General features: G+C 36.1%; 1 protein-coding gene across 1 annotated transcript; it reads left to right on the forward strand.

Annotated features, from left to right (window-relative positions):
• Positions 1-1,725: 1,725 nt before the first annotated feature.
• Positions 1,726-12,981, forward strand: pla2g7 (phospholipase A2, group VII (platelet-activating factor acetylhydrolase, plasma)). The gene is made up of 11 exons (XM_053483575.1): positions 1,726-2,026; positions 3,739-3,874; positions 5,394-5,544; positions 6,284-6,377; positions 7,101-7,169; positions 7,632-7,803; positions 8,000-8,113; positions 8,247-8,338; positions 11,145-11,315; positions 11,447-11,595; positions 12,539-12,981. The coding sequence occupies exons 2-11, from the start codon at positions 3,776-3,778 to the stop codon at positions 12,637-12,639; spliced, it is 1,212 nt and encodes a 403-aa protein (XP_053339550.1). The 5' UTR covers positions 1,726-2,026; positions 3,739-3,775; the 3' UTR covers positions 12,640-12,981.
• The last annotated feature ends 7,986 nt before the right edge of the window (positions 12,982-20,967 follow it).

Raw genomic sequence — 20,967 nt, forward strand, 5'->3', positions numbered from 1 at the left:
TAACATCAATTAACATTAACTGTTATGCTGAACTGCCTGCCAACTAACACACTGTATAAATGCAGATCAATTCCTGCTTTCTGTTTCACCCAGATGAGGATTCCATACAAACTTAAATAATTCTTTTGATTGTGTAAAGCTGCTTTGCGACAATGACAATTGCGCTATACAAATAAAATTGAATTAAATTGAATCAAAGGTACTTATAATTCCATTTACATCATGTAGTACAATTTCCATTTATGTGAAGGCCTGCATCCTTTCCAAATATTTGTGTGGTTTAAAATAATAGCTGCACAGATGAAGGTATCAGACTTTTTCTCATTACTCTGCTACATCCTGGTTTCTATTTGCAGGTTGTAACAGTTAGGCCTAGATTAAACCCTGTGTGCAAACACGCTAAAATATAATCTCAGTGGTGTTGCTGCCTGCTCTGGTTTTCACATGACTGTGCCTTTTCTAAAATTATCTGTCCTAAAAAATAAACTGCATTTCCTGAGACTCACAATTACCTGATTTTTTCAAATTATTGATTTTATATACCTTTATTTAAACCCCTTTATTTTATAAACAAATATAACAAAATAAAATATGTTTTACACACACACATGGTCACAGTGTTGTAGTAAACAGTTCACGTGTGCACGGAGGTTGATTATACCAGTAAGAGACGCGCACTAAGACCCAGCAGGGGAGATGATTACCCACAATTCCGCAGCGCAAGAGAGAGAAAAACCGTTGGCTCAGTTGTGATCACGTGACGCTCGGCGTCAAAACAAGAAGCGCATGCATGATACATGATACTCTGTGCTCATAAAACAAGACTTGCTTGTTTTTCAAGTCAAAATTTATTTAAAGTTTTTGCTCGTTTTGTGGAACACTCGCAAACCGCATTACTCGCAATCCGAGGTTTCACTGTACTGCCAATTCTTTTAGATGGATCTTCAAAATTATACCAAGAGTAATGTCCTTTCCACTGCTTTTAACCGAACTCGAGGAGAAACACTAATATTAATATTAATGATTACATTATACTATTAATAATATTAATAATAACAGTAATAATTAAAAAATTAAAATAAAGAATAAAAGTATAAAATACAAGCAGCATAAGAAATAAATCGCAGCATCTTCAGCTCTGCCACCTCCAGCTTTGCTTTCTGCCTTTTTGTCAGCAACAAACTTTCCTTTCCATTCTTATAATATCTTTCTCCTACAGATAACTCCTGCTACTCTTCTCCACCTATTCCACCCTGCCTGCACTGGGGGTGGGCGTATCGATCCTTAATATCGATCCCTTCAATATAGGGGTTGTATCGAAAATCATCGACCCAAAAGTCAAAATATCAATATTAAGGGCCTTTTTCAAACCAGTGATTTTATTTATTTTGCATGAAATATAAAATGTACTGCCTGCACTCTCTACTTCACTTCAACTAAATATAAAAAAAACAATCACAGTGTTTCTTAAAGATATGTGGTTTTCTTTAATACATGTAAGAAATTCCAAAATCTACTGAAAATCATTCGCGAATAATAATAATAATAATAATAATAATAATAATAACAATAATAAAAACATCACAACACACTCGCGCTCAACTCCCAGTTCAGGAAGTGACGTCATATCAACATGGCGGCGCACAGCCCTAACATGAAACACATCATTACTTCCAACCATTAAAAAACACACAGACATGTTAAGTTGTTAAAGTTTCACTACTTATGCGAGTAAAATATTTATCACGTTATTATCGCAGTTAACTGTTAGCGTGTTACTAAATAAAATAAAGAGACTGTGTACATCGACGATGACGTCATTCCGAGCTCCATAAAAGAATGTCGAACGCAGCAGAGAGTCGGAGGTGGTGAGTTCGTGTAGGACATGTAAGGTGGACCAGCGGACTCACAGGTTCATCCGGGGAACAGAACCCGGAAGTGCTGTGGAACCGGTTGGACAGTCAGCAAAGTTTAAGCGAGAGTTCCACAGTGTTCAGAGGATACACACCTGGGCGCGTGCCCTCAGGTAGGGCTCTGTACATATCTGTTTTACATTTATTCTGTATGATGATAGAAATAGAATGTCGACTAAAACTTTACATGTGACAGTGAAACACTTATTCTCTTAGGCTTTTTGTTTTTGAAATATAAATACACACACACACACATTTACGATATAATTAATATTTGTTATTATTATTATTATTATTGTTATTATTATTATTATTATTATTATTATATACATATATTCTATAATAAATAATAAAAATTATATATATATATATATATATATATATATGTGTGTGTGTGTGTGTATGTATGTATATTGGTGTGTATATATACATACATACATACATACACACACACACACATATATAATGTTAATTAATTATTATATAATATATGTAAATAATAATAATAAATATTAATTATACCGTAAATGTGTGTATTTATATATTTATAAATATATATTTATATTTCAAAAACATATATATACATACATATATATATATATGTGTGTATGTATGTATTTATGTATGTATATATATATATATATATATACACACACACACACACGTTTTGACAGTGTACTGCACAGGCATTAAAACTGCGGCTACTGTATGTCTTTAATTGAACGCTGGACAGAATTAATGAAACTTTACGATATTTGCCCGAAGTTTACCCTGCATCATACGTAAAAAATTTAATGTTGAGTAAGCAATGTTATGAACATTTACTGTATGTGGCGGATTTAATAATATACTTTAAAATAAGCTGCTTGCTCAGTGTAAACAAACACTTGTGCCAATTAGATATTAATTAGTAAACAGGTAAACTGAATATTTTTTCTCGGATTTATTAATATTTTCATGACTGAAATAGCTTCACTGAAAATAATGGTAACTTACTGGAGTCACTTTGAGACAAAACGATCTCGACTTTTTTGATGACTCATCTGTGCTTCACTCTCTGATTACCGAACAGGCAGTGTATTTGGCTGACGACGAAAGAAGTACAACTAGCATAAGCTAGGTATCGAATATTCCACCTTGCGAATATAGTGGTAGCTGTAATTCGGTTTATACTATACTATACTGTAAAAACAATCTGAAGATACAATAACATGGTGTTTTAGCTGAGTCACTGAGTGATGTTAAATAAACATCATGTGGCCTACAGTGTGCAATCTAACCCATCTGTGGAATTGTGCAATAACCCTCTAACTCTACCGTTCACACTCTGGAAACATGCAGGTTGTTAAGTCTGTGTAAAACCAGTTCTGTGTCTCTAACAAAAGGACTAAAAAATCACAACCCACACTCCTTCCACTTCTATGCATCCAGAATGAAACATTACTTTACATCTAATTCAAATCAATCAAGCGATGCAAGATTTGCGGTGTATTAATGGTGAAATTGTTCTTCGATTATTGACCAAATCTTAATCTCAAAAACAGTTCTGAAAATTATCTGATAATTTATTTACACAAAATAAAACATTAGAGTATGATACCTGCAGTAAACACTAATAAGAGGAGACGTCTTTACGTTACAACCTTCACGTCTACATTAATTTCAGTTTATATACGCGTGTACGCGCGTGTGTGTGCCTATGCCCTGATTTTTCTGAGAAGGCCTCCAGGCTCATAATGCAGAACAGAAAATGAATGAATGAAATTATGGCTCAAACTCGATTTGTTTAACGTTTTGTAATACCTGTTTTTTCCTGTTATAACAGAAAGTCACGTGGAGGAGATTTGAGGAAGTTTGCTCAAATGGGAAATTCAGTGGGGCAGAACAGCTTGGGAATTCCTCAAGGAAAAGGACCACACCAGGTGGGATGCACAGACCTAATGGTGGGACACACAGTACAGGTCAGTGAATAACTTTGCTTTAGGTTAATTTTTTAAATCACCTATTCATTCACGTTCAAAGTTTAGCGTTAAACGCACTATGTCTGGAATTTAGTAAGGTTTTAAATGTATTTGTTTTGAGCTTTAAAGTGAAAGTGATTCTTTTTAGTAATTGTGTGACATCTTAAACAGTCCTTTCACAGACTTTGCAAACTGTAAGGTTCTAGCTGTTCCTCTTAATGCCCAGCCAGAGGGTGAAGCAGTAAGGAAGTGTCAGGAAGTGTTCAGTCCTTTGCATCTCTCTCTTTATTTTATTTTTTTATTTTGTTCCTTATATTGCTAGGTTTCATGTAAAAACCTGTTTTTTGTTGTCTGTCATGGCAATGATGTCCCTTTTGTATAAATTGTGTACTATCGGCCCCAAGGCTGATGAGAAGAAGCCATACTTTCAATTGATTAGACGTTTTTACACCTACTATGCGACGTACACGCACATGGATAAGACCAAATGTTGCTCTGGATAAAGGTAAATGCCATAAATGTAAATATCCCAAGTTCCTTATACAGTGCAACCTTGGATTGCGAGTAACCTGGTTCGCAAGCGTTCTGCAAGAGCAGCAAAAAAAATGTAAAAAGGGAGGGAGTCTTAATGTATGAATACAACGCATCATCGAGTATCATGTGGCACGCGCGTGCTTCTTGTTTTTTTTCATGTGATTACAACTGAGCCAATGGTTGTTCTCTTTCTTGTGCTGCGGAATTGTGGGTAATCATCTCCCTGCGTGTGTCACTCCTATAGTCAGCATCTGAGAGCGCGTGTACTGTTTATTATAACACTGTGACCACGTGTGTGCACAACAAGCATCTTTTATTTTGTGGTTGTATGTGTGTGCCAGCTCTTGTGTGAGTAAGAGTCTCTATTCTGTAAACTGGTGTGTCTGTGTGTGCGTGAAAAACGCCCTACACCGTAGTCCCCTCTTAGCCCTCCTCTTCTCTCTCTGGTCTCAATTATTACAGCCACGATTCTTTACAAAGGTAAAGTCAGGTTAATTTGTTTTATTTTTACTTTATATTTTGTATTAATTATTTTTATATTAATATTTTTGGGTTGTGGAACAAATCGTTGAAATTTACCTTATTTCTTATGGGGGAAATTCATTTTAATATACGAGTGCTTTAATATGCAGGCATGCTTCCGGAACGAATTATGCTCGCAATCCAAGGTTCCACGGTATAGTAATTGTATTGTATAGTTTTTTTTTTTTTTTTTTCAAAGCGACCTGACCTCAACCCCACCGCACACCTGTGGGATAAACTGGAATTCTGATGGTGCATTAGGCCAAGCATCATTGTTAGAGCTCATTAATGCATTTGTGGGTAAATGAACACAAATCCCAGGTGATTAAAGATGATTATTATTAGAGTGGTGGACCAGGTTTGGAACAACTCAAGCTCAACAAGTACATACGATCAGGTGTCCAGATACTTTTTGCTTTATAGTTTATAAAACTTTTCAAAACTGAACTTCATGTGTTCACAGGGAAGCTTCTTTAGACTTTACTATCCATGCCAAACTTCAGAGGGTTCGGAAGAACCGAACTGGATCCCGTGCAGAGAATATTTCAATGGCCTTGCTGACTTCATGAAAATGAGCCGAGCACTGAGCGAAAGAATTTTTAACTACCTCTTTGGTAAGCTCCTTATTCAGGCATCAATAATAAATGTAGCCTCATACTAAATAGACTTATTACTGAAGTAGATCACCTGGGGAATTTTAAACATATCGATCATGCATATAAGCTTACACTTTATATTCTGTATACCTAAAATTTTGTCTGATTGTGAGAGAGACTGGCACTGACAGTTACAAGTTTGGACTCAATTGCTTATAAAATTTATTATATCTATATACAGCAAGAAGTTACCTTATGATTCTTATATATTGCCCACTTTAATTAATTTAATTTAAATTAATTTAATTAATATTTTATTAATTATAACAAAGTTATATCATATAACATACTATGCCCCTTTTGTGCTTTTATTGATGCTTATAAAGGACTCAAAGTCTCACAGACATCATGACGATTTCATCAGCCTCAAACATCAGACTGTCAGTTTTAGATGCTCTATTATTAGCATATTATTATAACACCCATGTTTCAGTAGAATTGTCATAAAGGTATTTAATTGCAGGGTTATTAATATGAAATGATTGGTTGAAGGGGGTTTTAAAATATTCAATATTAGATTTATCTCAATGCTGCTTTTGCTACTGTCTGGTATCCATCTCAAATAGAGAATGTATTTAATTTTCAGTTCTGTTTTTTCTCGTCCACACTAAAATTACTTCTTAGCTTTTCCATTGTATTGTGTACATGTATAATAAGTTCTTTAAAATATATGTTTTTTCTTTTTTGTTGACAATAGGGTCTTACAAAATCCCTGCCGCATGGAATGCCTCTTTTAAAACAGAGGGAAAATACCCAGTAGTCATTTTCTCCCATGGTCTAGGAGCATTCAGGTACAGTTAATTTACAGTAACCAAAGGTATGCATGTAGTTATTTATTGTTTTGGACAAAACCCAACAAAGTATAGGTGTCCCCATTCAAAGTATTAAAACGAGCATTTTTTTGGTTTGGTTTAAAAGTAAATGCATGGGAAATTATGTAAAAATTCTGATCCATTGTCTCATGTTAATATTTTGATCTCAAACTTAGTGTTGCGAAAAATAAAACGACTGGCCTTAGTCATTCCAGTACATTTGGATAGGACTGTGCAAGCATGTGCCTGTCTTTTTGGGCAACATTTTACCTGGATAAAAGTGACCTTGAACGTATATCTTGTTCTACAATATGATTATTGTGCTCGGTTTGGTCATCTATCAGTTCACGTACAGTACTCTCCCCTATCACATGACTACTATCAATCAGGAAGTGTGAAGTCTAACAATGAAACCAAGTCATCTGCGTTTTGCTCACAGGGCAGTGTAACACATTTGGTGATAGATCTGCCTGTATAAGCTGTCCGACACAAAGCACAACGGGTTTAGCTCCATAGATTCAGGGTTTGATCCTGAGATTTCCCAACAGTATGATCAGCCCGCTTCTGTTACATCATTTAGAAGCATTTTTATTTAGTTGGTGAACAGGCTTTGTCTTAAAATAATATGAACTTGCTGCTCAAGGCAAATCTTGACGTCTCTGAACTGTGGTCTGCAATGATGTTCTGGTGTGTGTTTCACAGGACATTGTATTCAGCAATATGTGTGGAGTTGGCCTCACAGGGCTTTATTGTAGCTGCAGTGGAGCACAGGTAGGTTGTTTAATCTGGGTTTTGAACACAAAGTCATTCTCTTCATGGTATGCTGTTTCAGCCACTTCATCTTTGTGTTTAAAAATATTTTTCTGTTTGTTTTGAAAGCCTTCACAGGTTGTGCGCATGTGTGCGCGTGAGAGAGATTCAAACTTGTTTTGTAACCTTTGGTGGTTTATATGTAAACTTGTGTTTTGTATTACACCTGCATGTACTTTTTTCAGTTCATCAAGAATAAAAAAAAAAAAAGTTTAGATAGATTAGCCACATTGTTTTGGGTTTATTTCAGGTGTCATTACATGTTTCCAATTTACTTATTTATAGGAGACAGGAAAAGCAATGCACAGAAACTCCACATAGATTTAATTTTTGGAGACGTACACAAAATATACAAATGAGTTATGTTTATTCATTCCACATTGGAGGAACTGTTCATCCTTTTTTATTTTCCCTGTTCGGCAGAGACGAATCAGCATCATCAACCTTCTACTATAAAGAAAACAGCAAAACAAAACAATGCCATCATGCATCAAAGAAAGCATTCAAGCCTGTGTCAGATAACCTGGTGGAGGAGTGGATGTACTACAGACCACTGAAAACAGGCGAGAATGAATTCCTTCTAAGAAACAATCAAGTGAGAGACTCCCCACAATACTGCTCCTATTTTAAACCAATTGTCTAAACTGCATTATCCAACCTGGCAAAAAGGAAACACGATTTAAAATATAAAAGCATTATAAATATGCATACAATGAACAAAAACAAGCACAGGTGTGGTCATTTGTATAACAATATATTAGTGGTTATCAATATATTGCCTTTTTTTTTAGGTGAAGCAAAGAGCAGATGAGTGCATCAGAGCGCTGGAGCTTCTTATCGACATTAATTCAGGAAATTCTGTGGAAAATACTTTACAGTCTGAATTTGACTGGTCAAAATTAAAGGTAATTAGAATGAAAAAACATTACCTGCAAATACTACAGCTTCCTTTCAAGTAATTAGAGCATGCATTGGGGGGTGAGGGGGTTACTGGGAAAGGTGTTTGTTCTGTACAGTACTTTGTGTGCTTCTTTACAGAACAGTATGGACTTGTGTAGGATCGCAGTCATGGGCCATTCCTTTGGTGGAGCCACAGTTATCGAGTGTTTGTGTAAAGAAGTCAAATTCAAGTAAGTGTCCATCATGCAAGAACATCATAATGTGTTAATCTGGTCACATGTCAGTGAATTCCTAAGCTGAGTTTAATTGGAAGTCAAATCTGTAGGATACAGTCTAACTAAAGACATTTCAGGAAGATAAATATATAAATATTTAAATGGTACCTTGTGCCGATCTGTGTTGAGACCCAAGGCTGAGATGTACATTGAACATTTGTTATAGGTTTGATTGATCATCAATGTTTAATGTACATTTCAGCATTTGACAGTGAATCAAAAAAGCCCTGCGGTCACTGGGAGTACAGTTTTACATTAAAAAAGCCATGTATGATTAACACATAATATAAAATAAAAATATTACTTATCAAAAAATCAGTTGACTCTAGTGTAATGTTAAACAGAAGTCGAGTCCATTCCGAAGTGTACTTCACCGGGTGCTCCCTGCTCAGCTTGCAGGAAATGTCGATGAAGAGAACATCCCTCGACAAAACTCCACCATTTGGAACACCCTGCGAAGTCACCCTCGCAGAGGTCACTTCCCCCATGCATTACCATGGTAACATATGCATCTCGGATACCTCTCACTGCTGATGTGGATACAGTGAAACCTTGGATTACAGGCATAATTTTTTCCGGAAGCAGGCTCGTATTTCTAAACACTCGTAAACCAAAGCAAATTTTCCCATAGGAAATAATGAAAACTCAAATTATTCATTCCACAGCCAAAAAAAATACATCAAAATAATTAATACAAAATATAAAGATAAAAATAAAACAAATTAACTTACCTGCATTTTACCTTAAAAAAAAAAAGTAAAAATAAATCCCGACAGATAAGTGTGTGTTTGTGTGTGTGAAGCTAAAGTAAGAGGAGAGAAGGAATTAGACCTCTCTCCCATCTTCTCGTCTTACACAGTAACCCTTCTTCCTCTTAGTTGAGTTTCCCCCCCCCCCCCACACACACACACACATATTAATATATTATTAATTATTATTATTATTATTATTATTAATATGTATTAAAGACTGTTTTATATGAAAAATCAATGAACATCGTTAACATCCTAACAGATTCATTGCTGTAAAGTAAAAATAATACAAATTAACCGGCACTTTACCTTTGAACAGAATCGTGACAGAGCAGTGTTTCCATTAGAGAAAGAGAGAGAGAGAGTGTGTGTGTGTGTGTGTGTGTGTGTGTGTGTGTGTGTGTGTGTGAAAAACTAAAACTATTATTAAATAGATAAAATATGTAAATAGATTGATTATTATTAATAATAATCATAATAATAATTGATTAAAGATTTATACATTTTTTAGATTACTAGCCTCTATAATACTATGAATTCTTGATTAAATTAAAATGTAAAATTGTAGTGTCCTATTAATATGATGTCACCCTCGATAATAATGCTAATTATTATATAAATTATTTTTCGAGCTCCATTAATTATTATTAATTATTTTTTTCATGCCCCAGTGGGAAGCAATGGTTTATGGGATTTTTTTCCCCTTAAAGGGGAAGTAAAGACTCGTTTAGTTGTTTCCTAGGGTTCGTAGTTTGGCATCACATTTAACGGGCTGAACACCGTGTTCGCAGGGTACTTCTGGACGGCCAGAACGCACCTCCGGTGTTTTCCACAGAATATAGATGCATCTCAATTCTAGGGCCCGACTTCTACACAGACTGCATGGATTGTGGAAAACGAACCAATATGAGACCGTGTGCTCTGTTTAAATCACCAGCTGTTCCCCGCTACTTTTGCATAAATTCGTGAATTATTTATAAAATCACAATAATTGTGGTAAAAAAAAAAAAAAAGCGGTTGTGGTATAGGTCAGGTCGCAGTTGATTAACATTGTGTAACAACGCTATCACATTTTATGGAAATGTTTTTTCTCGCAGGGTTACCAGACTGGCCTAGTGTAAAAGGTGTCCTTATTCCCAAGTCCTTGTTTTATAACAATTATTCTGGATTAAATATTCCACAAAATGGCAAGGTTCAAGTGGAGACAAAATCCACTTAAAATCCATCTTATAATAAAGGTGGATCTACAAAACCGCCTTTTATTATAAGATGTTTTGCAATGAGTGAGAAAAAAGTGGCATTTTCATTGCCTGGTATTGGTGGGACTGATGAGGGAGAGATAATGGGAAACTGAGCTGTTTGTTAGAGTGTAAATATTCATTAGATAGTACTGTAGGTATATGTTGGATAGTGGAAGTTGGAAGTGGAATAACCATATTGGTGGCTGCTCCTAGTAAAATGTACAATTGCATGTTGCTGATGCTTTGTATATTACAGTCATGCTCAGTACCTTTTTCTTTTTATGTGAAAATGTGTTTCGCAATAAGAAATTTTGCCTTAAGAACGGTGAGTGTTCCTAACGTCACGGCTGTAACATAGCATTTATTTGTTAGCATATATTTTGGTTTAAATGGATTTATATTATTTTTGTTGATTATTTTAAAATTGTCCATCACCTCATCTTTATTACGGTTTTTAATCTATTTACTTTTATGCATCTCTGTTTCATGCATATATAAAATGTCAACAATATATGATTATAATTTTATGAGCAATCAAAAACAGATACTTTGGAAAGGCCTTGAAGTAGAGATTCAGTACAACAAAAGTGAATTGTCCTGTGATCAATGACCAACAAGTTAGAAAACCTGTGCTTATTTTCTGTTTTGTATCACTGTTTAGGCCATTTATCCAGAAATCAGCTGCAGGCATATCTCCTCAGACCACATGGAAGAGAATGTAGTAGAGTAAAGGTTAACCTTAACCATCTGAACTGGGCTCCTTCACAGGTGTGGTGTTGCCTTGGACACCTGGATGCTTCCTCTGAATGAAGAAATCTTTCAGGATGTGAAACAACCCATTTTTTTCATCAACTCTGAGAAGTTCCAGTGGGCTGAGAATATTATCCGCATGAAGAAATTAGACTCTGCTGTCATTCCAAGAAAAATGATCACCATCATGTCAGTAATGTGATTCAACAATCTATGCTTATGAATAAGATGTGTCTTAGCCATGCTAACTTCTAAACTAGCCAAAGGGGAAAAAAAAAGTAAAGTATATAGATATAGCTCTGTTTTTTTTCTCTCTGTAGGGGAGCTGTGCATCAGAGCTTCCCAGATTTCACCTTTCTCACAGGTAACTGGATTGGAAAGATGCTGAAGCTGAAGGGAGAAATTGATCCTCACATAGCAATGGATTTGTGCAAAAAAGCTTCATTAGCATTCCTTCAACGACACTTATGTAAGTAAGAAATGTGGGTTTTTTTTCTTTTTTTTTTCATTAGATAATTTCAGCACTTTGGCATCATTCCTGCTCAGCCTTCATTGTGTTCTTAACGATACTTAAGAATTAAACAAGCTAAGCTTTCTAGTTATGTCTAATCTGTACTGCTTTATCAAGGTTATCACTTATTTAAATTAAAAAGTAGGCATAAATTCTACAGTAAGATACAGGCTGGATAATGCAACATGGCTAGGTAAGAAGATGAAGACTTTATTTGTGCACTAGACTTTACAGCACAATGATTTTTTTTCCATTGTGTACAGTATCTCAGCTTCTTAGTAAAGTAGGGTCAGAGCACAGGATCAGCCATGATACAATCCCTGGCCTCTTGATGAGTAACCCAGAGTCCGAATGGTCTGAGCCACCCTTGAACTTAATGATTAATGTAAAGTTCTGCCATTAATTCTTATTGAAAAGTTGCCTATAATGGATGTGTGTAGCTCGCTAATACTGTTCAGCTTATTCGAGAAATTAGTTCATGGCATCTCAATGTTGTAATAGTCATGAGCATGTCCACAAACTAATATCGAAAGGTTGTGAGTTTTAAACCTCCCTCTCTTTCATCTACCATCTCCACTTGTCTACTTCTGAACACACGTACATTCCTACGATTGAGGGAAGCAAATCACACAATTGGGTATAATAGTCAGCATGTCATGACATTTTTATGTTAAATGCTACACACCACTGTGGTTATGTAGAAATGTAGTGAAGTAAAAAGTACAGATATTTGTTGTAGAATGCAAAAGTAAAAAGTATCCAGTAATCGAACTACTCTCGTAAATGACAAATATGTGAAAACTGTGCTTAGGTGCAGTAACAAAGTGAATGTAAGTCATTTCTTCTGCAAAGCATCAGCCAAATAAACAAAGGAAATATAATCATGTGTGATGTTCCACAGCTCTGGAGAGAGACTTCAATCAGTGGGATCATTTAATTGATGGAAAAGATGACCACCTAATTCCAGGGACCAACGTCACTCTGCTTCAATCCTCGATCTAATCATTTGTTCAAAAAAAGAAAACACTATATCCACAACCACTCTGTAAGCTTCATATTCTTGTTGCTAAGTAGCAAACACACACAGAAGAGTTTAATCTCTACATGTCACGGTGCTAAATTAAATTTATATTATGGAGCTGAATTTTGACCATTGTGTATGAAAACCCATCAGGTTGGGATATGTAAATCATAACTATTTTAATTATGATTTCTTATATTGTAAGTGGCAGCTGATCCAGCACTGTGTTTCTGCAGCCGTGTTAAATCGCATTAATCTTCCTCCCACTGGATATTAATCTCTCTGACGCTGCTGTTATGCAGAATAAAGCCTTCACATTTAGACTCTTGGGACTGTAGGCTTCACACTACAAACTGCCTATAGTAAGAACAGAAATATTTCTATAATGTATACAGCTTGTCACATTTTAGATTTTAAACAGACATTATTTTTAAACAAAATAATTTAATAAATAACATAATAAATACATTTTACTTAATTTTAAGAAAACATGATCCTGAGATGCAACTTCGCTACAAAAACTAAACTCTAAAACTGACACATGAAATTACTGACTGTAATAATTAGACAAAATTCTTGATAAATTATACTTTGTATTAAATATAATTTATATTTAATTTTACATCATCCATTTTACATATTTACTTTTATTCTTTTTTTTTCTTATGTTTATTTTAATAACTTTTCAATAATAAAACCTGGTGAATAAAAGATTTATTGTGTACATTGGGAGTATTGTTTAATCTCAAAACCACCTGTGAAACGCACACCTTGTATATTTTACTAAAATTCTGACATTTAAAAAAATATATTCAATTTAATTTTATTTGTATAGCGCTTTTAGCAATTGTCATTGCCCCAAAGCAGCTTTACACAATCAAAAGAAATATTTAAGTTTGTATGAAATGTGAATGTGTATGAATGTATATATAAATCAGAAGGCCAATTTACAAGCTAACAGATTAAGTCCAGATTTTCCCATTAACCTGCCTAAACTTATCTTTGACTTGGTTTCATGAAAGCAGTGGGACATAAATCAGCTTGGAGCTTTCATCTGTGCAGTTAGACTCCTGTAGACTCTTAATCCTAGTTAATGTGCCTCGTCACTCAGGTTGGAAATAAGTGAGTTGTTTTTTGCATGTTTATTTGTTTTAGTGTCTTTATTTGTTTCACTGTCTGTGAAGTATAGGCAACACATTGGGATAACGTTCCATCATCAATGTCATAATCACCTTTCCGCTGTCTGCTGATCATTCATGCATGTAGCACCATTCATGGGAATTTAAGCAAAGCCGAATAAACAGAGCCGTTTATTGGGAAGCCAATATGTGCAATAGCCATTTCATTCTTACAAGTCGAACACACACATTTATATACATCATTTGTTTTTCATTCATCCCTTATACAAAGTGAATTACATTTATCCCATTATAGAGCAGTTGAGGATTAAGTGGCAGCTTGGTGGTGCTGGGGTTTAAACCTGGGACCTTCTGATCAGTAGTCCAATGCCTTGACCACTGAGGTACCTGTGCCCATGTTCTTCATTTTACAAGAACAACACCCTGCTCCCTGGCCTTTCACATCACTTTCAGTTGGCAGACACACGTCTTTCTCGTTTATATTGTTCTCAGAGGTTTAATAAATACACAAGCTGTGTCTGCATTATTGCAGATGATAATGGGGAGATGGTTAGAAATTGCATCTGCTACCTTTGCAGACTGCGGAAGCCTAAAATCCAGCACAGATCCATGTTCTCATCAGCCATCAACAAATGATCTATGTTGCTTTACCTTTCTTTCCATGTGGCATGCGCATCTAGAAGATGGAAGATGCAAAAAACTTAAATAAAGGAACAATTTGTTACACCATCTGAAATTTTTATGTGGGCTTTGAAAGAATTTAATCACTTTTCCTGGCCACAGTAGAATAGTACATCAAAGAGGACTTCTACATATTATTAAAACATATTAAAACATTGATTGCTTCAGCAATAAAAAAAAAATTACATTACTTTCTGCATTGTTTTTACAGGTATAATAATAACATGAATAATGTAAAAATGGAGAGGTAACCTTTTTACTGTGTCATGGTCCTGTCAAATCAATAGCGTTGTGAAGAAGGCCTGGCAATGTCCCTACCACCTGACGCCTGAGAGACTTTAGATGGCCATCCAAGGTGCTTTTACTACTGCATCATAGACAGCAAATGTTGGGAAACATCTGCCCAATTAAGGTCAGTGTTCACGACTCCACCATAAGAAAGAGACTGGGCAAAAACGGCCTGCATGGCAGATTTCCAAGGCGCAAACCACTTTTAAGCAAAAAGAACATTAAGGCTCGTCTCAATTTTGCTAAAAAACATCTCAATGATTGCCAAGACTTTTGGGAAAATACCTTGGGGACCGACGAGACAAAAGTTGAACTTTTTGGAAGGTGCGTGTCCCGTTACATCTGTCGTAAAAGTAACACAGCATTTCAGAAAAAGAACATCATACCAACAGTAAAATATGGTGGTGGTAGTGTGATGGTCTGGGGTTGTTTTGCTGCTTTAGGATCTGGAAGGCTTGCTGTGATAGATGGAACCATGAATTCTACTGTCTACCAAAAAATCCTGAAGGAGAATGTCCGGCCATCTGTTCGTCAACTCAAGCTGAAGCGATCTTGGGTGCTGCAGCAGGACAATGACCCAAAACACACCAGCAAATCCACCTCTGAATGGCTGAAGAAAAACAAAATGAAGACTTTGGAGTGGCCTAGTCAAAGTCCTGACCTGAATCCTATTGAGATGTTGTGGCATGACCTTAAAAAGGCGGTTCATGCTAGAAAACCCTCAAATAAAGCTGAATTACAACAATTCTGCAAAGATGAGTGGGCCAAAATTCCTCCAGAGCGCTGAAAAAGACTCGTTGCAAGTTATCGCAAACGCTTGATTGCAGTTATTGCTGCTAAGGGTGGCCCAACCAGTTATTAGGTTCAGGGGGCAATTACTTTTTCACACAGGTGCATGTAGGTTTGGATTTTTTTCTCTCTAAATAATAAAAACCATCATTTAAAAACTGCATTTTGTGTTTACTTGTGTTATCTTTGACTAATAGTTAAATGTGTTTGATGATCAGAAACATTTTGTGTGACAAGCATGCAAAAGAATAAAAAAATCAGGAAGGGGGCAAATAGTTTTTCACACCACTGTACGTTTATTCTTTCTGCTGGTAGTTTCTCATATTTTACAGATGCATCTCAACAAATTAGAATATTACTGAAAAGTTGATTTATTTCAGTAATTCAATTTAAAATATGAAACTCATTATATAGATTTATTACATACATAGATTTTATGTATGTACAGTACATACAACAAAACCCCCAAAATCAGTATCTCAGAAAATTTCAATATTACTTTAAAAGACCAATTATGTTATGATAGCCCAGGTTGCTCTGATAGCGGCCTTCAGCTCTTCTGCGTTGTCGGGTCTGGGGTCTCGCATCTTCCTCTCGAGTCAGACGATTTTGGTGGCCAATCAAGCACAGGGATACCATGGTCCTTAAACCAATACTTAACCAGATATCAGTACTTTTGTCCTGCTGGAAAATAAAATCAGCATCTCCATAATGCTGGTAAACCCATTGGACCAACACCAACAGATGTCAGGGCTCCCCAAACCACCACTGACAGCAAACTTTACACTGGACCTCAAGCAACTTTGATTCTGTGCCTCTCCTCTCTTCCTCCAGCCAGACTCTGGGACCTTGATTTACAAATGAAATGCCAAATATACTTTTATCAGAAAAGCGGACTTTAGCCCACTGAGCAACAGTCCAGTCCTTTTTGTCCTTAGCCCAGGTAAAGCTCTGATGCCTTATTTGGTTCAAGAGTGACTTGACACAAGGAATGTGACAGTTGTAGCCCATATCCCTCAAATTCTTGAATGGGCTTTGTTTCAATATCCTCTCAAGGCTGCGGTTATCCCTGTTGTTAGTGCACATTTGTCTACCACATTGTTTCCTTCCATTGTCTATATTACTCTGTAAACAGCCAGCCCACTAACCCAGACTAAGAGACCATTTAAAGGCTCAGGAAACCTTTGCTCATTTGGTTCTTTTGAGTAAATTAGCTGATTAGAGTGTTGCACCATGAGTTCTCCGTATTTAATTTTTCCACAATATTTTAGTTTTCTGAGATACTGAATTTTTGGTTTTCATTAACAGTGGGCGTTAATCATCAAACACAAAACAAGGTGTATCAACTTTTTGTTAGAAACGTTTTATAAAAAACTTTAACACAAGCTTAAACCCCATCTCCCCCAATCGTCCGCCCAAGACAATTTAATTGATGCAGATGATAAACAAATCAGAACCTAGAGAACTTTACTCCTCTTGAGGAATTTCACTCAACTCTTCTGCAAAATTATCAACCTGTGTATTGGATCCTGTACCTACACATTTTCTCAAGCAATACAGAACTTCTGTTGAAAACAATTAATCCTTAACTCAGCAGTGTGTATGTTCCAAAATCTTAGCATATTATTAAACCACTAATTGAGAAACCTGACCTCAACCCCTGTCAGCTGTCCAATGGCAAGCCAATATCAAACCTCCCCTTGATCGCAAAAGGTTCTGGAAAAGATATTAGCATAGCAGCTATGTTCATATCTACAGAAAGGGCATACACAAACTGTATCAGTCAGGATTTAGCCCTCCTCACAGCACAGAGACAACACTTGTTAAAGTAGTAAATGACCTCCTATTGGCCTCTGATCAGGGTTGCATCACTACTTGTGTTACACGTGTCAGCAAAACCAGATGAGAAAAAACAGCTTACTAAAGTTGAGCAATGTGTGCAGGACATAAGAGATTGGATGTTAATTAACTTCCTTCTGCTTAATCCGGATAAGACAAAAGTTCTAGTCATAGGACCGCATACAGCTAGAAGTAAGATTTTAGATCACTCTGTAACTTTAGATGGCCTTTCTTTGGACTAAATAAAGAAAGGGACAGGCTCAGCACAGCTGGAACTCAGCGTAATTGGGAATCCACTAATATAGTTAAACAGTACATGAGCGACTACAGACTTTGCGATGCATGGCGTTCTCTTCACCCCAACTGTAGAGAATATACTTTTTTTTTCAAAAGTTCATCACAGTCACTCTCGTCTGGATTATTTCTTAGTCAGCAGCTCATTGCTGAGTGACATTTCAGACACAAAAATACACACCATAGCTGTCAGCGACCATGCTTATGTATCTTTAACTTTAAAAAACAAGGAGGACACTCCACCAAGTAAAAACTGGAGATTTAATACAGCATTGCTTAAAGATGAATATTTTATTAAATATTTTAAGAAAGAATGGGCTTTATATCTAGACTATAACGACCAGCCTGGAACTTCAGCATCTGTTCTCTGGGAAGCAGGCAAAGCTGTGATGAGAGGTAGAATAATCTCATTCTCATCACATAAAAAGAAAAGAGAAAATAAATATATTCAGGAATTAGAAGAAACAATCAAATCTCTAGAAGAAGCTTATGTATCCTCTCAGGAAAAGGAAATATTGAAGAAAATATGTAAAGCAAAACTAGAATTAAATAAAATTATCAATAAAAATACTCAGTTCTTAGCACAAAGACTCCGCTGGCAAAACTTTGAATATGGTGACAAATCTGGTCAATTCCTAGCTAACCAGTTAAAAATAAATAAAGAAAAAACAACTATATATGCTGTTAAAGACTCAACTGGGGACACAGTATATGACCCTGAAAGAATAAACAATACTTTCAGGGACTTTTATAAATCTCTTTATTCACCACAGATAAACCCGTCTAAAGAAGAAGTTGACCAGTTTCTTGATCATATAACTCTTCCGAAATTATCAGACAAACAAGCGATGGCATTGGATTCTCCACTGACATCAGATGAACTCCAGGAAGCCTTGAACAGTATGCCCAATAAAAAGGCTCCAGGTCCAGACGGATTCCCAGCAGAATTCTATAAAGAATTCTGGACAATTCTGGCACCAACATTCTACAGAATGTTGCAGGAAACTAAGGAAAATGGTAGACTGCCGCCAAATATGAATTCTGCTAACATTAGTCTCTTACTAAAACCAGGTAAAGACCCGGTACTGCCTACCAGCTACCGTCCAATATCCCTTATTAATGTTGACATTAAAATAATCCGCAAAGCTCTCTCGAAAAGAATAGAGAAGGTAACCCCTCTCATAATCCATCCCGACCAAACTGGTTTCATAAAAGGAAGGCACTCCTCAACGAATACGCGCAGATTACTTAACCTGATAGACTATTCATGTAATAAAAACCTTCAAATTACAATATTGTCTCTAGATGCAGAAAAGGCTTTTGATAGGGTTAATTGGAATTTTTTATTTGCAACTTTACACAAATTTGGTTTTGGAAACTCCTTCATAAACTGGTTAAAAATATTATATAATTCTCCAACAGCATGTGTCAGGACAAATGACCAAACATCCTCCAGCTTCCATCTTAAGAGGGGCACCAGGCAGGGATGCCCTCTCTCCCCTTCACTGTTTGCAATTTTTATTGAACCACTAGCAGCAGCAGTTAGACAGACTATAGCAATTAAAGGCATTAAATGCAAGAATATAGAACATAAAGTCAGTCTTTACGCAGATGATGTGTTACTTTTTCTCCAGCATTCACAAACCACTCTCTCTGAGGTAATTACATTAATAAACTTTTTCTCAAGAATCTCTGATTATTCAATAAACTGGTTAATATCTACTGTTCTTCCGATTAACTGCTCCTTTCAGTCCTCCTCCTCCACTCCACTACAAGCTGGAAATATTAAGTATTTAGATATTAGTGTCTCAACTAGGCTGGCAGATTTAACAAAATTAAACCACATCCCACTTTTGAAGACGATAGAAGATGATCTAACCAGATGGAAGTCTCTACCCATATCACTAATGGGAAGGGTAGCTTCAATAAAAATGATGGTTTTGCCAAGAATTAATTACTTATTTGCAATGATCCCAAGCAAACCGTCAACTGACTGGTTTAGATCTTTAGACTCCTTCATCTCTAAATTCCTTTGGAAAGGTAAACCCCTGCGTATTAGCTTAAAAACACTACAAAAGACCAAGGACAAAGAAGGACTAGATCTGCCGAACTTTCACCACTATTTCTTAGCCAACAGGCTTCAACACATATCAGGGTGGTTAAAACACACCCTCTTAGATGAGCCTTGGCTAGAAGTAGAACAGGCACTATGCAATAATATAGCGATTTCAGATCTACCATTCATTAGCTCAAACATCAAACGACATGTTTGCTTCAAAAGCATCAGTATCAGCTCCTCTCTGACAGCATGGTGGAAGTTTCTTAAAATGACTGAGTCTTCACTAATCCCATACAAACGCACTCCCATATGGAACAACCTTGACATAGTACAAAACAATAATATGATAAACTTCATGGACTGGAGTGGTAAAGGTATTAAATACTTGGAACATATATTCGAAGGGACAGATTTTATTACTTTTGAGATATTGGTCAAAAAATATGGGATTAACAAGAACAGATTTTTAGAATATCAACAAGTTAAATCTATAGTAAAAAAGAAATTTAATTCTGTTCGTTCCAAATTACAAATACCACCAAAAGTGGCAGAATTCCTTAATCTCAGGACCCCCAAATTATTGTCTAAAATATACAGGACACTATCCAAAATAGATGAATCAGTATCGATTCCTATTGCAAAATGAGAGGCAGATCTATCAGTCAGCTGGGACCACAATTTCTGGTCTCAGATATGTTTAAAACCTTTTGAACTGATTAGAAATCCCAGTTTACAATTAATACAATACAAAATTCTGCATAGAGTGCACTACACAGGTCATCGGATGTTCCGGATGGGTCTTACAGCTTCTAACAACTGCTTACACTGTCAAAACAACACACATGACAATTACATACATGCTCTATGGTTCTGTCCACCTGTTTAGAAATTCTGGTATGAGATTTGTGAAGACTTATCAAAGTGTCTTAAATGTTCCATTCTAGCCTCTCCTTCAGTTTGCTTGTTGGGTGACCTAGAAGGTGTCACTACAGAGGTCAACACAATCCACATGGCTTTTACCGCCTTATGCATTGCTAAGAAGACTGTCCTCATGAACTGGAAAAATAGAAATAATCTTAATATCAACCAATATAGAGATCGTTTGTTAGACTATATTAGTCTTGACACGACGTCTGCTGCCACATTAGATCAATCTCTCTGGGCTCCTTTGATCGGCTCCATTACCTAGTGCGGGTGGGGGCCGCAGTTCTGTCCGGTTT

This window comes from Clarias gariepinus, chromosome 23 (assembly GCF_024256425.1).
Source record: "Clarias gariepinus isolate MV-2021 ecotype Netherlands chromosome 23, CGAR_prim_01v2, whole genome shotgun sequence".
Classification (NCBI taxonomy): domain Eukaryota; kingdom Metazoa; phylum Chordata; class Actinopteri; order Siluriformes; family Clariidae; genus Clarias; species Clarias gariepinus.